This window comes from Octopus sinensis, linkage group LG12 (genome assembly GCF_006345805.1).
Source record: "Octopus sinensis linkage group LG12, ASM634580v1, whole genome shotgun sequence".
NCBI lineage: Eukaryota > Metazoa > Mollusca > Cephalopoda > Octopoda > Octopodidae > Octopus > Octopus sinensis.
The window spans coordinates 5,435,135-5,449,279 of record NC_043008.1 but is presented as its reverse complement, the minus strand read 5'-3'; the positions used below and the strand labels follow the sequence as shown (position 1 = coordinate 5,449,279).

General features: G+C 44.4%; 1 protein-coding gene across 1 annotated transcript; it reads left to right on the top strand.

Moving 5' to 3' along the window:
* Positions 1 to 1,949: 1,949 nt before the first annotated feature.
* LOC115218131 (cytochrome c oxidase assembly factor 5) lies at positions 1,950 to 13,722 on the top strand. The gene is made up of 3 exons (XM_029787928.2): positions 1,950 to 2,094; positions 10,511 to 10,629; positions 13,523 to 13,722. The coding sequence occupies exons 2-3, from the start codon at positions 10,516 to 10,518 to the stop codon at positions 13,667 to 13,669; spliced, it is 261 nt and encodes an 86-aa protein (XP_029643788.1). The 5' UTR covers positions 1,950 to 2,094; positions 10,511 to 10,515; the 3' UTR covers positions 13,670 to 13,722.
* Positions 13,723 to 14,145: the final 423 nt, after the last annotated feature.

Genomic DNA, 14,145 nt, shown 5'->3' with positions numbered 1-14,145 from the left:
TTATACAGCAACATCTGCTCGGTGATACGGGTGAACGGTCACCTTTCGGAACCGTTCGACATCTCGCGTTCGGTCCGCCAAGGATGCCCTCTCTCCTCCCTCTTATACATTTTGACTCTCGAGCCATTACTGCGCAAGTTGGAGGCTTTGAGGGGTATCCCGCGCGATCTAGGAGGCGGAAACAGCGTGTCTGCTTATGCCGACGACGTCACCGTGGTGGTGTCGAGCCACAGGCACATTGGCCTGATTGGCGAGACGCTAAACCAGTACGAAGCGGTGACAGGGGCAAAGATTAACGCGGAAAAGTCTGTGGGCTTGCAGCTGGGCACCTGGAGAGGCAAGCCCATGCCGTCCAACAGCGTCGTAGGGCGCTGGACAGACGGACCCGTTAAACTGCTCGGGGTCTGGTTCGGTCCGGACCTCCAGGTGGATAAGAACTGGGAAGAGGTGACGAGCAGGGTGGAACGTCTCACCCAGAAATGGGCCGAGAGGAAGCTGTCCCTGAAAGGTCGAGCGGAGGTGGCGAATGCGTACATCGCATCCGTCATCTATTACCGCTTGACCGTCGTCCCTTGTCCCGACCGCTGGTTGGCCAAGCTGGTACGCCTGCTCTTCGACTTTTTGTGGAAGGGTCAGGTGCCACTGGTCAGGCGATCCATCTGCTGTCAACGACCGCTGAACGGAGGCCTTGGAATGCCGTGGTTGCTGTTGCGCAGACATGCGCTCAGGCTGCGGCATCTCAAGCGCTTCCTAGACGGTGAACAGGTGTGGTCGTCTTTTGTCAGACGCGATTTTCCGCAGCTCGTCTCTTTGACGGAGCTGCAGACCTGGATCAAACGTAGACCGAGAAAGGCGCTTGGCACCTCGAGTGCCGTCAAGCCCTCTCCGCCCTCCGTCAGGCGGGCAATGCGATCGGTTACAGCTCCACTCTAGCGTTCTATAGAGGGTTAGTGGAGGAAAAATGCGACGACGTTCTCGGGGAAACTCTAGGCGTTGAAGATGACGAACTGTGCGGTCTGTTCGGGAGGACTTTCGGGCCGGGGCCGATGGATAATTTCCAGAGGTCTCTCGCCTGGCAGTGCTACCGAGGGGCTCTGCCTGTTCGAGATAAACTCTACCGGCACGGAAGTGCCGTCAGCCGGGCCTGCCCGAGGTGTTGCCAGGACGACGAAACCGTTCTGCACGCACTCGTTCAGTGCCCGAGTATTGCTGAAATATGGGTTTATGTCGAACAGCTACTGTCACGTGTAGGACGGATCCGACTATCGGCCGAATCCATAGTGAAGATTGCCCCACCGACCTCCTTTAACAAGGAGGACGAGGCCGTTTTCTTGTGCCTAGTGGCTGTGGCGAAAGAGGTCGTGTGGTGGACTCGTTTGAAAGGGCTAAAGACAGACACTTTCCTCTTTGGTCAAGGCCTCATCAACTTTTTCAAGTTTCACTTGAAAAGGAAGATGAGGTTAGAGAGGAAAGTGCTGTCCGATAGCAAGTTTTATGAAAGGTGGGTGAATTGTGCGAGACTGGCCTGTATAAATGGACCAGTTCTCAGGTTTCGCCTGTGATTTCAAAAAGGTAATACAAAAGGAGAAAAAAAAGGGGACTCTCTACACCCCTTTTTTTTGACCAGGTTCCCGTTGGCTTTTGTAGGGTTTTTTCCACCAGGAACCTTTCGAAACGTCTCCCCCTTTTGGGAGTTTTTCATTGTTGAATTTTTAAAATTGTTATAAAGATTTTTACTCGATGTTTTTCAAAAACGGACAAAACCCTTTGTAACCTTTCGTCCTGTTTTGTCCCTTTATGTAATCATGCGTGTCAGCCCTTGTGGCCAATAAAAAAGAATTGATTATTATTATTATTATTATTATTATTATTATTATTATTATTATTATTATTATTATTATTATTATTATTATTATTCATTCATTCATTCATTCATTCATTCATTCATTCGGCCATTCCGATCAAGAGTACCTGCTTACCTCCCTTACATTTGTCAGCCATTATTTACGAAATCAAAACCAAATCGCTTTTATTGAGGATTTCGATCACGAAATAATCGACAATCAACAAACGATTGGGAACTTCACATAAACAGTATGTGTTTTTTTTTATATTCTTTAAAACTCTGCTTTAAAAGCTTAATAGTTTCAAAATTTTCTACTTTATTGTTGTTTAAGGTGACTTTGTTGTTATATGTAATTAAGGACAACGTACGGACCTAGTACTATAGTACACTATAGTAAACTATGGTACACTATAGTAAACTATAGTACACTATAGTAAACTATAGTACTATTGTACACTATAGTAAACTATTGTACTATGGTACACTATAGTACTATAGTGAAGTCCACTATATCGAATTGGGTAAACCTAGCTAAACCCCTTCTGTTCATCATCATCATCGTTTAACGTCCGTTTTCCATGCTAGCATGTGTTGGACGGTTCAACCTTGGTCTGGGAAGCCAGGAGGCTGCACCAGGCCCAGTCTGATCTGGCAGTGTTTCTACAGCTGGATGCCCTTCCTAACGCCAACCACTCCGTGAGTGTAGTGGGTGCTTTATACGTGCTACCGGCACAGGTGCCAGGGGAGGCTGGCAACGGTGCCAGGGGAGGCTGGCAACGGTGCCAGGCGAGGCTTGCAACGGCCACGATCGGTTGGTGCTTTTTACGTGCCACCGGCACTGGTATCACAACTACGATTTCCATTGATTTTTGATCGATTTCGATCGGTTATTGGTTTTAAACCGTGTTATGACCTCGTTGTGTTACGCCATAGGGCTAGCCTAGAAGCACTTATTCACCTTCCCGATGAGATGTTTGTTCACCTGTCCAATCTCAGATTTCGCAGGATTTATCAGCTTAAACTTGGGGTTAGGGGCAAAGTTTGGTTTATGATCCTTGCTTGTGATAACCATAAAGACACACACTTCCCATAAACTCTTGTCCAGAAAACTCTCGCGGACTTGCAAAACCACCTGTGACGAAGTTTTTTTTCTTTTTTTGACCAAGGGAACTCTTAACTTAATCCCCTGTTCGATTAGCTTCATCTTTTTCACAGCATCCACAAACCGGATGTATCTTCACTTTCAACAATAGATAGCAGTCGCCACATTTCACTTCATACCTAATACATAACAGGTTATATAACTGGGCTGTTACCTAAAACTCCGTTGAACCCCTAGTGAGAATCTGATTGGTAAGATCAGCCGTAACGGATTTATTGTACACTTTGAGTAATATACCCACCCTACTGACAGATATGAGTGCATTTTTGCTTGACTTATGGACTTTTAGACGGTTTACACACACACACATTTATATATTGATATTAATATTTCACTTAGACACAAGTTCTTTTGGGCTGGACATGTTGCGTGTGTAGCGAATCCTGCAAGCATGAAGTGGATTTGATCCACCATAGCCAAATTTAAACTAACACTGCTACAGAACTTTTCCCATGGTGGAACAATGGTTTTTCTCTGACAGCAGTTTTTACATTTTCCAGATGCCTTCACCTAGGCCAAAACAATGTCTTCACCACTTGACCCTTTCTAACCTCTTCTACTTCACCAAGGGCTGGAATAGATAACGAGATCACCAACTAAATCTATTGTTCACAATGATATATATCTATCCTTCTGGATCTTAGTATAAGCAAGCTCATCCCAAGCAAAAACCAGTTAGTCACCAACCGGTGACGACTCAACGAGGTCTGGCTGACCAACCTTGGTCAGAGGGAGAAAGCAACTGTGAGACAGCCCATACAATTCTCTTTAGCTCTAATTCTGTTCTCCTACATTATTCTATCGCTATGTGTGAATTACTACTATCTATTCGTATACGTAAAACTATGTAAAGAAAACAGTCTACCGCAGCAAACTTAACTTTCGCATGTTTTTGGATTTATCAACCTGTCCGTCGAGATAAGGTATTGTAACGTAACGGTAAATAAACAATTTCCATAAAACTTCGAATATTGTTCATCTTACACATTTTACAACTTAGTCGTTTTAATAACAAACTTTTGATCGTTACTACCGCAGACACCAACATCATCACATAATATTGTCAACAAATCAATTTAAATCTGTTACAACTAAAAATTAACGACGGTTACCCAAGGTTCACAAACAACAGGTGGATGCATACAGTTGCCGAGTGGTATCCAGGATATCAAAAAAGGCCATTTGGAAGGTCTCCACGATGAAGGGAAGACGACTTAGACAAGCAATTTGGGTTAAGATGGAAAAGAATGGTGCAATCAAGACAAAATTAGAAGTGCATTGTGACCAGTGGTGTGTAACAGCAAATGGTGGCCTGGTCAGTACTGTGATATATACATATATACACTGTAAAGTGGTTGGTGTTAGGAAAGGTATCCAACCATAGAAACTATGCTAAAGCCGACACTGGAGCAAGATGCAGGTCTTGGACCCATCAGATCTTTGTCAAACTGTCCAACCCATGCCAGTATGGATCATGGACATTAAATGATGATGATATACATACATCATCATCATCGTTTAACGTCCATTTTCCGTGCTAGCACGGGTTGGACGGTTCGACCGGGGTCTGGGAAGCCAGGGGCTGCACCAAGCTCCAATCTTGATCTGGCAGTGTTTCTACAGCTGGATGCCCTTCCTAACGCCAACCACTCTGCGAGTGTAGTGGGTGCTTTTTACGTGCCACCAGCACAGGTGCCAGGGGTGTCTGATATCAGCCACGATCGGTTGGTGCTTTTAACGTGCCACCGGTACGGAAGCCAGCCAAGGTGGCGCTGGCATCGGCCACGTTTGGATGGTGCTTTTTATGTGCCACCGGCACAGAAGCCAGTCGAGGCAGCGCTGGCATCGGTCACGTTCGGATGGTGCTTTTTATGTGCCACCGGCACAGAAGCCAGTCGAGGTGGCGCTGGCATCGGCCACGTTCGGATGGTGCTTTTTATGTGCCACCGGCACAGGTATCACAACTACTATTTCCATTGATATTTGTTTCGATGTTCATGTACATGCACTTGACTCAACAGGTCTCCTCAAGCACAGCGAGATGTTCTGGGATCCAAGGTACTTTGAATGGGCAGGGGCTATGCGGAACTGGTGCCGGAAGCAGCCCGGGTCTTTGCAGTCACAGCACATCTCCAGAGATCTTGGTCCTTCGCCATTGCCTCAGTGAGGCCCAACGCTCTAAGGTCATGTTTGACTACCTCATCCCATGTCTTCCTGGGTCTACCTCTCCCCCTGATTCCTTCAACTGTTTGGGAGCGGCACTTCTTCACACATCTCTCCTCATCCATCCGCAGTACATGACCATACCATCGCAAGCGTCGCTCTTGCACACCACATCTGATGCTTCTTATGTCCAGCATTTCTCTTAGGGTGCTTACACTCTGTCATGCATGCACACTGACATTACACATCCAGCGGATCATGCTAGCTTCATTTCTTTCAAGTCTACGCATGTCCTCTGCAGTCACGGTCCATGTTTCACTACCGTGAAGCATGGCAGTTCGCACACATGCATCATACAATCTACCTTTCACTCTGAGTGAGAGACCCTTTGTCGCCAGTAGGGGTAGGAGCTTTCTAAACTTTACCCAGGCTATTCGTATTCTAGTGGTAACACTCTCTGAGCATCCACCTCCACTACTAACTTGGTCACCTAGGTAGCGGAAACTATCAACTACTTCTAGTTTCTTCCCCTGGAGTGTGATGGAATCTGTTTTCTGAGTATCTGTGGTATCTATTGTCCCTGTGCATCTGCTGTACATGAAAGCTATCTTATCAGTTAATTTCCCTTTGATGTTGCTGCACCTCTTACGCGTCCATAGCTTACACTGGGTGCATCTTATGGAGTTTCTACCTACACCTTTCCTACAGATCGAGCAGGGCCACCTGCCCGATGGGGTGTGTCTGAGTTTGCCTTTCTACTTACTATAACTTTGGTCTTTGCTACATTTACTCTAAGGCCCTTTGATTCTAACCCTTGTTTCCACACCCAAAATTTCTTTTCTAGTTCCGGTAGTGATTCTGCTATGAGAGCCAGGTCATCAGCATAGAGGAGCTCCCAGGGGCAACCTGTTTTGAATTCCTCCATTATTGCCTGGAGGACTATGATGAATAAAAGGGGACTGAGGGCTGAGCCTTTGTGTACACCTACTTCTACCCGGAATTCTTCACTATATTCGTTGCCATTCCTAACCTTGCTGATAACCTCTCTGTATAGGGCCTGTACATCCCTTATTAGCCATTCGTCAATCTCCAGTTTCCGCATCGACCACCAGATAAGGGATCGGGGGACCCTGTCAAAGGCTTTCTCCAAGTCCACAAAAGCTATGTAGAGGGGTTTATCTTTAGCTAGGTACTTCTCCTGCAGTTGTCGGACCAGGAATATAGCATCAGTGGTGCTTCTACCCGGCACAAAACCAAACTGCATCTCATATATATATATCATGGGCTTTGCCTACAAAGGTCTTGCATAGGCTTGAAAGAAATGAAGCTAGCAAGCTCTGCTGGATGGGTAATGTCAGTGTGCACGCACAACAGAGTATAAATGATTTAAGAAGAAAACTGTATAAGAAGCATCAGATGTTGTGTGCAAGAGAGAAGACTGCACTGGTTTGGTCATCATCATCATTATCATCGTTTAAGGTCCGCTTTCCATGCTAGCATGGGTTGGACGAATGACTTGAGGATTGGCGAACCAGATGGCTGCACCAGGCTCCAGTTTTGATTTGGCAGAGTTGGTATGGCTGGATGCCCTTCCTAATGCCAACCACTCTGAGAGTGTTGTGGGTGCTTTTACGTGCCAACGGTACGGGGGCCAGTCAGGCGGTACTGGCAACGACCTTGCTTGAATCTTTTACACATGCCACCGGCACAGGTGCCAGTAAGGTGTTGCTGGTAACAATCATGCTCGAATGGTGTTGTTTACGTGCCACCGGCACGGAGGCCAGATAGCCGCTCTGGCAACAATCACGCTCGGATGGTGCTCTTAATACCCTACTAGCATGGGGCTCGAGTGCCAGTATGGCGACGCTGGTAATGATCACGCTCGAATGTGATGCGTAATGATAAGGACAGCTGTGTAAAGAAGTGCTGAGCTCTAATTGAGGCGGGACCTGTAGAAGGGAAAGACCCAGGAAGATGTGTGGCACAAAGTGGTGATGATTCTTTATTATGATCATAAAAATCGATACAAAGATAGGACACTATAGGACAAAACACAATTACACAAAAGTTATGTAGTTCGTATGGTATTTAAAAATTTAGAATAATAAATATAACATTAAAAGGCACCAACCGATCGTGGCCGTTGCCAGCCTTGCCTGGCACGTAAAAATCACCCACTACACTCATGGAGTGGTTGGCGTTAGGAAGGGCATCCAGCTGTAGAAACACTGCCAGATCAGATTGGAGCCTGGTGCAGCCTATTGGCTTCCCAGACCCCAGTCGAACCGTCCAACACATGCTAGCATGGAAAATGGGCGTTAAACGATGATGATGATGATGAAATATAACACTAGACTTTAAATTTATCCTTTTTTTTTTTAAATTATAAATAGAACAGTACAGAGTTTTACCCAGCAGCCTGAAAGGCCCAGCAACTATTTTCTCCTTTCATTGATGATTAAGCTGGGTTACACCCACCTTTCTCATCACATCCTTCCAACGTTTCACATACTCTTTCTGTGGCAGGTTCCTACTCTCCAACCCCATCTTGCTCTTCAGTTGATATCTGAAGTAGTTTAACAGACCAGGGCCAGAGAAAAAGGACCCTGTCACAAAACTTTCCATTCTGGTTCTCCACACACACTCTTTCAGCACGGTCACCATACAGTAAAAACAAACCTCAACTTCCTTTGAGAGTCCAGTTGGTGGTATCATCTTTATTTTAAGGCAGTGAGCTGGCAGACAGGTTAGCACGCTGGGCGAAATGCTTAGCGGTATTTCGTCTGCTGTTACATTCTGAGTTCAGATTCCGCCGAGGTCGACTTTGCCTTTCATCCTTTCGGGGTCGATAAATTAAGTACCAGATAAGCACTGGGGTCGATATAATCGGATTAATCTGCATGTCTGTCCTTGTTTGTCTCCTCTGTGTTTAGCCCCTTGTGGGTAGTAAAGAAATAGGTATTTCGTCTGCCGCTACGTTCTGAGTTCAAATTCCGCTGAAGTAGACTTTGCCTTTCATCCTTTCAGGATCGATTAAATAAGTACCAGTTACACACTGGGGTTGATGTAATCGACTTAGTCCGTTTGTCTGTCCTTGTTTGTCCTCTCTGTGTTTAGCCCCTTGTGGGTAGTAAAGAAATAGGTATCATCTTTATTATAGATCCAGCCAACAGCTCTACTCATCCCAGATGTGATAACACGTGTTCTGTGTAACTTATCAAGCTTGACAGCTCCCGACAATGTACAAAAGCATGCTGAACGGTTTCATCGTCAGAAAGGAAATGACAAGGGACTGGGAGATGCGGGGATTTGCTGTGCTTGGAAAGACACTTCAAGCTAAGTAAGATGGCTGCCTTCCATCCATACAGGTTTGTCTTGTCAGGTGCCGGTGCCACGTAAAATGCACCCATGCCACTCTCCAGCTATCTATCTGCGGCTTTATATAGCTATGGTATGACCTCACCTGGAATTTGCATCACCGGCCTGGAACCCCTATCTTGCACAGGATATTAATCGTCTGGAAGCCATTCAGCGACGTGCAACCAAGAGAATACCCTCCATCAGGCATTTGCCATATTCTGATCGCCTTACTTCCCTGGGCATGGATACATTGAAACTCCATCGCCTAGCAGCTGACTTGGTAGACACCCATAAAATTATTAACCATCTTACAAACAATAACTCTGAGCACCTTTTCAAACTCCATCTGTCTAACACCCGTAGACATGTTTACAAAGTCAGAAAACAGCACAGCTCCCATGACTTTCGGAAAAATTTTTTTACGCTAAGAGTTGCTGAAGCACGGAACAAACTGCCGGCATCAGTTGTTAGTTGTCGGAGTACTGCATCCTTCAAAACCTCCATGCTTCCTGAGATTCGCCAACACTACACCTGATTTTCTCCCCTCCATACACACGCAAGCATGTATCTGACTCATACACTGTTCGCTTTCCAGATATTTGTACATTACTGCATATTCTTTATATGCACTTTTGACAAGTTGTGGTGCACCTGAGCACTGTATACAATAAAATTTCATTATTATTATTAAATACATCTGTGCCAGTGACATTTAAGATGCTACATCGAGTGGTGAGGTTTTATCCTTGGAAATCAGGAGTTTTGGGGAGTATGGAATCACTTATTTATCACCACTACTCCTAGATATCTTCGAGCTTGGAATGGTAGGACCCGTTAAGGCCCCCAGCTATGGATCAAATAGCAGAAAGTGACTCTGTGGCTTAGACATACAGGACTCAGGTGTTCTGATCCCTAAATGTGATCACACTGGCTCACCAGTGTGTGGACATGCCTTGTTGTCACGTAAACCAATTCTACTGCCTAAGATTTAAATAGACCCCACTGCATCTTCCAGTTAAATAGTCCCCCTTCATCTCATCTCATAGTCTGAAAGAGATCATCATCATCATAATCATCATTGTTTAACGTCCGTTTTCCATGCTAGCATGTGTTGGATGAGTGACTAAGGACTGGTGAACTAGACGGCTGCACCAGGCTCCAATCTTGATCTGGCAGAGTTTCTACAGCTGGATGCACTTCCTAACGTCAACCACTCCGAGAGTGTAGTGGGTGCTTTTTACGTGCCAGTCAGGCGGTACTGGCAATGACCTCGCTCGAATCTTTTTACACATGCCACCGGCACAGGTGCCAGTAAGGCAACATTGGTAACGATCACGCTCTAATGGTGCCCTTTTACATGCTATCGGCACGGAAGCCAGTTGGCTGCTCTGGCAATGATCACACTCGGATGGTGCTCTAGGCACCCTACTAGCACAGGCACAAGTGCCAGTAAGGCGACGCTGGTAACAATCACACTCGAATGGTGCCCTTTTATGTGCCACTGGCACGTAAGCTGCTTAGCCATTCTGTCAAACGATCACACTCGTACGGTGCTCTTGGCACCCTACTAGCATGGATGCCAGTTATCGAATTTCATTTTGATGTCTCTGCACATTTTCTTCACATCCTCATACAACTTCAAAAGGTCTCCCTTCATTTCTTTCTCAACCTTTTACTTCTCAGACCTCAAGTTCACCAGCAGGTATTGCTTCATCAACAACTTCCCTTTTAACTATTTTGCCTCCTTTTTGCCACTAATGGTCTTAGTCCGAAATTCTTCCAGGCAACAAGTGTAACACTTTCCTGCACTCCAATATTCTCTAATCCAAACCTTTCAGACACAATCCAGTCCTTATATCTTCACTTTCTTTACATATCTTCTTCCAGTTTGTATATCTCACTTGCTGTTTGTATATCTATACTTTCAGCACTTATATATCTACTTCCAATTCTTATATTTCTTATATCTCTACTTTCAGTCCTTATGCCTCGCTATTATGAAGCTGAAGAAGAAAGTTCTAGTATCTGGAAACCTGCATGTTCTGGCTTGCGTGTGGAGTTACAGGAATGTCTAGCTGAAAGTGATTGTTACAAAAAGGTGGTAATTTTTTCCATTACAAAAGAATGTTTGTGATTTGCACAGTTTCTTTACAATATAAAATATATTAATTTGGCTCTTGTTACCTAAAACAGCTGCATCCCTCTAGAAATACTTCAGTGACTTATAATTTACAAGGGAAACAATTTCTTTGTCAGATAATTTACAGTAAATATTTCTGAAGATTCTGTCGTGTCTGGGGAGAGTCATTTTATTTTTGTGCCTTATTATGTAACACACTCACCGGTAAATTTTCCACTTTTTTCTTATTTTTATTTTCCTAAAATTTTCGTTGCGTCTTGCAACCTTTTCAGTAGTTTTGACTCTAACTATTGAAAAGTTTGCATGACACAACGAAAATTAAGGGTATGAAGACAGGGAAAGCCCCCGGTCCATCAGGAATCACTGCAGAGATACTTAAAATATCTGGTGGTGTAGGCTATAGTTTAGTCACCCATATAGTCAATCAGATAATAAATGGAGTCATACACAATGACTGGTGTAGCAGCACCAATCTTCAACTACTACAAAGGTGAAGGTGACACATTAGATACGAATAATTACAGAGGTATCGAGTTGTTGGATCAGGTAATGAAAGTCATGGAGAGGGCCATAGCCCAACTAATTAGGGAGTGAGTCAGTCTAGATGAGATGCAGTTTGGGTTTGTGCCAGGGAAAAGCACCACTGATGCTATATTTCTGGTAAGACAGCTGCAGGAGAAATACCTAACCAAAGATAAACCTCTGTACTTCACTTTTGTTGACATGGAGAAAGCCTTTGATCCCTTATCTGGTGGTCAATGCGGAAACTAGGGATAGATGAGTGGTTAGTAAGAGTTGTAAAAGCCATGTACAAGGATGCTGTCAGTAAGGTGAGGGTTGGCTACGAGTACAGTGAAGAATTCCAGGTAGGGGTAGGGGTCTATCAAGGATCAGTCCTCATCCCTGTCTTATTCATCATAGTCCTCCGGGCAATAACAGAAGAATTTAAGACAGGTTGCCCCTTGGAGCTCCTCTATGCTGATGACCTTGCTCTAATAACTGAATCACTATCAGAACTACAGGAGAAGTTTCAGGTGTGTAAGCAAGGTCTAGAATCGAAAGGCCTTAGAGTCAGTCTAGGAAAAAGCCTTAGTAAGTAGGAAGGCTGACAAATCACAAATCCCTTCAGATAGATGGCCCTGCTTGATCTGTAGAAAAGGTGTAGGTAGAAACTCCATATGATATACCCAGGGTAAACTATGGGCACATAAGAGGTGCAGCAATATCAAAGGAAGCTTAAGGTGCCAAGCTGGCAGAAACGTTAGCACGCCAGACGAAATGCTTAGCAGTATTTCATCTGTCTTTATGTTCTGAGTTCAAATTCCGCCGAGGTCAACTTTGCCTTTCATCCTTTCGGGGTCGATAAATTATGTACCAGTTGCGTACTGGGTTTGATCTAATCGACTGGTCCCCTCTCCCAAAATTTCAGGCCTTGTGTCTAGAGTTGAAAAGAAAATCAAAGCAAGGTTAACTGGGAGGACAGTTTTTGTGTGTGGCAAATGCTCAAGGGCAAGAAACACTGAAAATGTGCAGGAAACAGCTTCTGTCACATCCCAGGGGGAAAAACTAGAAGTAGTTGATAGCTTCTGTTACCTAAGTGATCAAGTCAGTAGCGGGGGTGGATGCTCTGAAAGTGTAGCTGCTAGAATAAGAATAACCTGGGTGAAGTTCAAAGAGCTCCTACCTCTGCTGGTGACAAAGGGCCTCTCACTCAGAGTAAAAGGTAGATTGTATGACACGTGTGCTAACAGCCATGCTACATGGCAGTGAAACATGGGCTGTGCCTGCTGAGGACATGTGTAAGCTTGCAAGGAATGAAGCCAGTATGCTTCTTTGGATGTGTTGCCAGTGTGCATACACGACAGAGTCTAAGTGCCCTGAGAGAAAAGTTGGACTTAAGAAGCATCAGATGTGGTATGCAAGAGACGACTATGCTGGTGTGGTCATGTGTTACGAATGGATGGGTACAGCTGTGCTAAAAAGTCTCACACCCTATGCATAGGGGCAATAAACACCGAAAATGTGCAGAAAACAGCTTCCATCACATGTCAACGACAAAACTAGAATTAGTTGATAGCTTCTGTTACCTAGGTGATCAAGTCAGTAGTGGGTGTGGATGCTCTGAGAGCATTCCTGCCAGAATACAAATAGCCTGGGCGAAGTTCAGAGAGCTCCTAACTCTGCTGGTAACAAAAGTACATCGCATGTATTTGTAGGTAGTATTTATCAACATCATCATCATCATCGTTTAACGTCCACTTTCCATGCTAGCATGGGTTGAACGATTTTGACTGAGGCCCGGCGAACCAGACCAGGCTCCAATCTTGATCTGGCAGAGTTTCTACAGCTTGATGCCCTTCCTAATGCCAACCACTCCGAAAGTGTAGTGGGTGCTTTTTACATGCCACCAGCATGGGGCCAGTCAGGCGATACTGGCAATGAACACACTCGAATCTTTTACACATGCCACCGGCACAAGTGCTAGTAAGGCAACATTGGTAACGATCACGCTCGAATGGTGCCCTTTTACATGCCATGGCAGGGGGCCTGTCAGGCGGTACTGGCAATGACCTTGTGTCAAAAAAGAAGTGGGGTGGCGATCCCTGCTGTACTCTTTTGCCGCAACTTTCTCTCATTCTTTCTTCTGTTGGCCTGCCTGCTTAGCCAGCGGGGTGGCGTCATTTGAAGGCTAAAACAATGTGAAGCGCATTGTGACCAGCGATGTGTAGCAATATCTGATATACACACATGACTTTGCTTTGTTTAATGTATTTCCAAACTATGTATTAATGCTATTTTCATATTCATTACCATTATTTTAATTCCATTTTTTTCCTGTTCTTTTCTTTAGGATGGCCACACAATTAGAGAATGTGTAGCCCTTGGAAATCATCCATCTATCCCTAATGAGTGTAATGTTTTGAGGAATTCTTTTTTTGAGTGCAAGAGATCTTTACTAGACATGCGAACACGGTTCCGGGGCCGGAAGGGTTATTAACATATGTTATATTAATTATGTAATTTAAATAAATGTTTAATATTTTAATACTTCATGGTATTTATTGTTTTATTTTTTTATATACTTCACAGTCTTCAAATGAATTGATTAAATTAAAGTTACACACCAAGTATTTGTTGTTCTCTGATATCTACAAATCTATCTTAGGGTGATTTGTAGATATCAGAGAACAACAGATACTTGGTGTGTAACTTTAATTTAATCAATCAATTACCACTGATCGTCCTCATTATTATCATTATTTAACATCTGTTTTCCATGCTTTTGTGGGTGGTTGGATGGTTTGGCAAGCTATGGCAAGCCAGAGGACTGTACCAAACTCTATATACTGGATGCTTTTTACTTTGTACCAGCACTCTTCGCCCTATGAGATGACATCTGGTGTACCACAGGGATCTGTTCTTGGCCCCCTTTTATTTGTTGCATATGTTAATGACATAGATGCCAACTTAAAG

Coding starts and splice junctions, on each gene's coding strand:
- LOC115218131 (XM_029787928.2), top strand. CDS start 10,516: ATGCCTCGCTATTATGAAGCTGAAGAAGAAAGTTCTAGTATCTGGAAA. Junction 10,630..13,522: donor AAAGTGATTGTTACAAAAAG/GTGGTAATTTTT, acceptor TCTTTTCTTTAG/GATGGCCACACAATTAGAGA.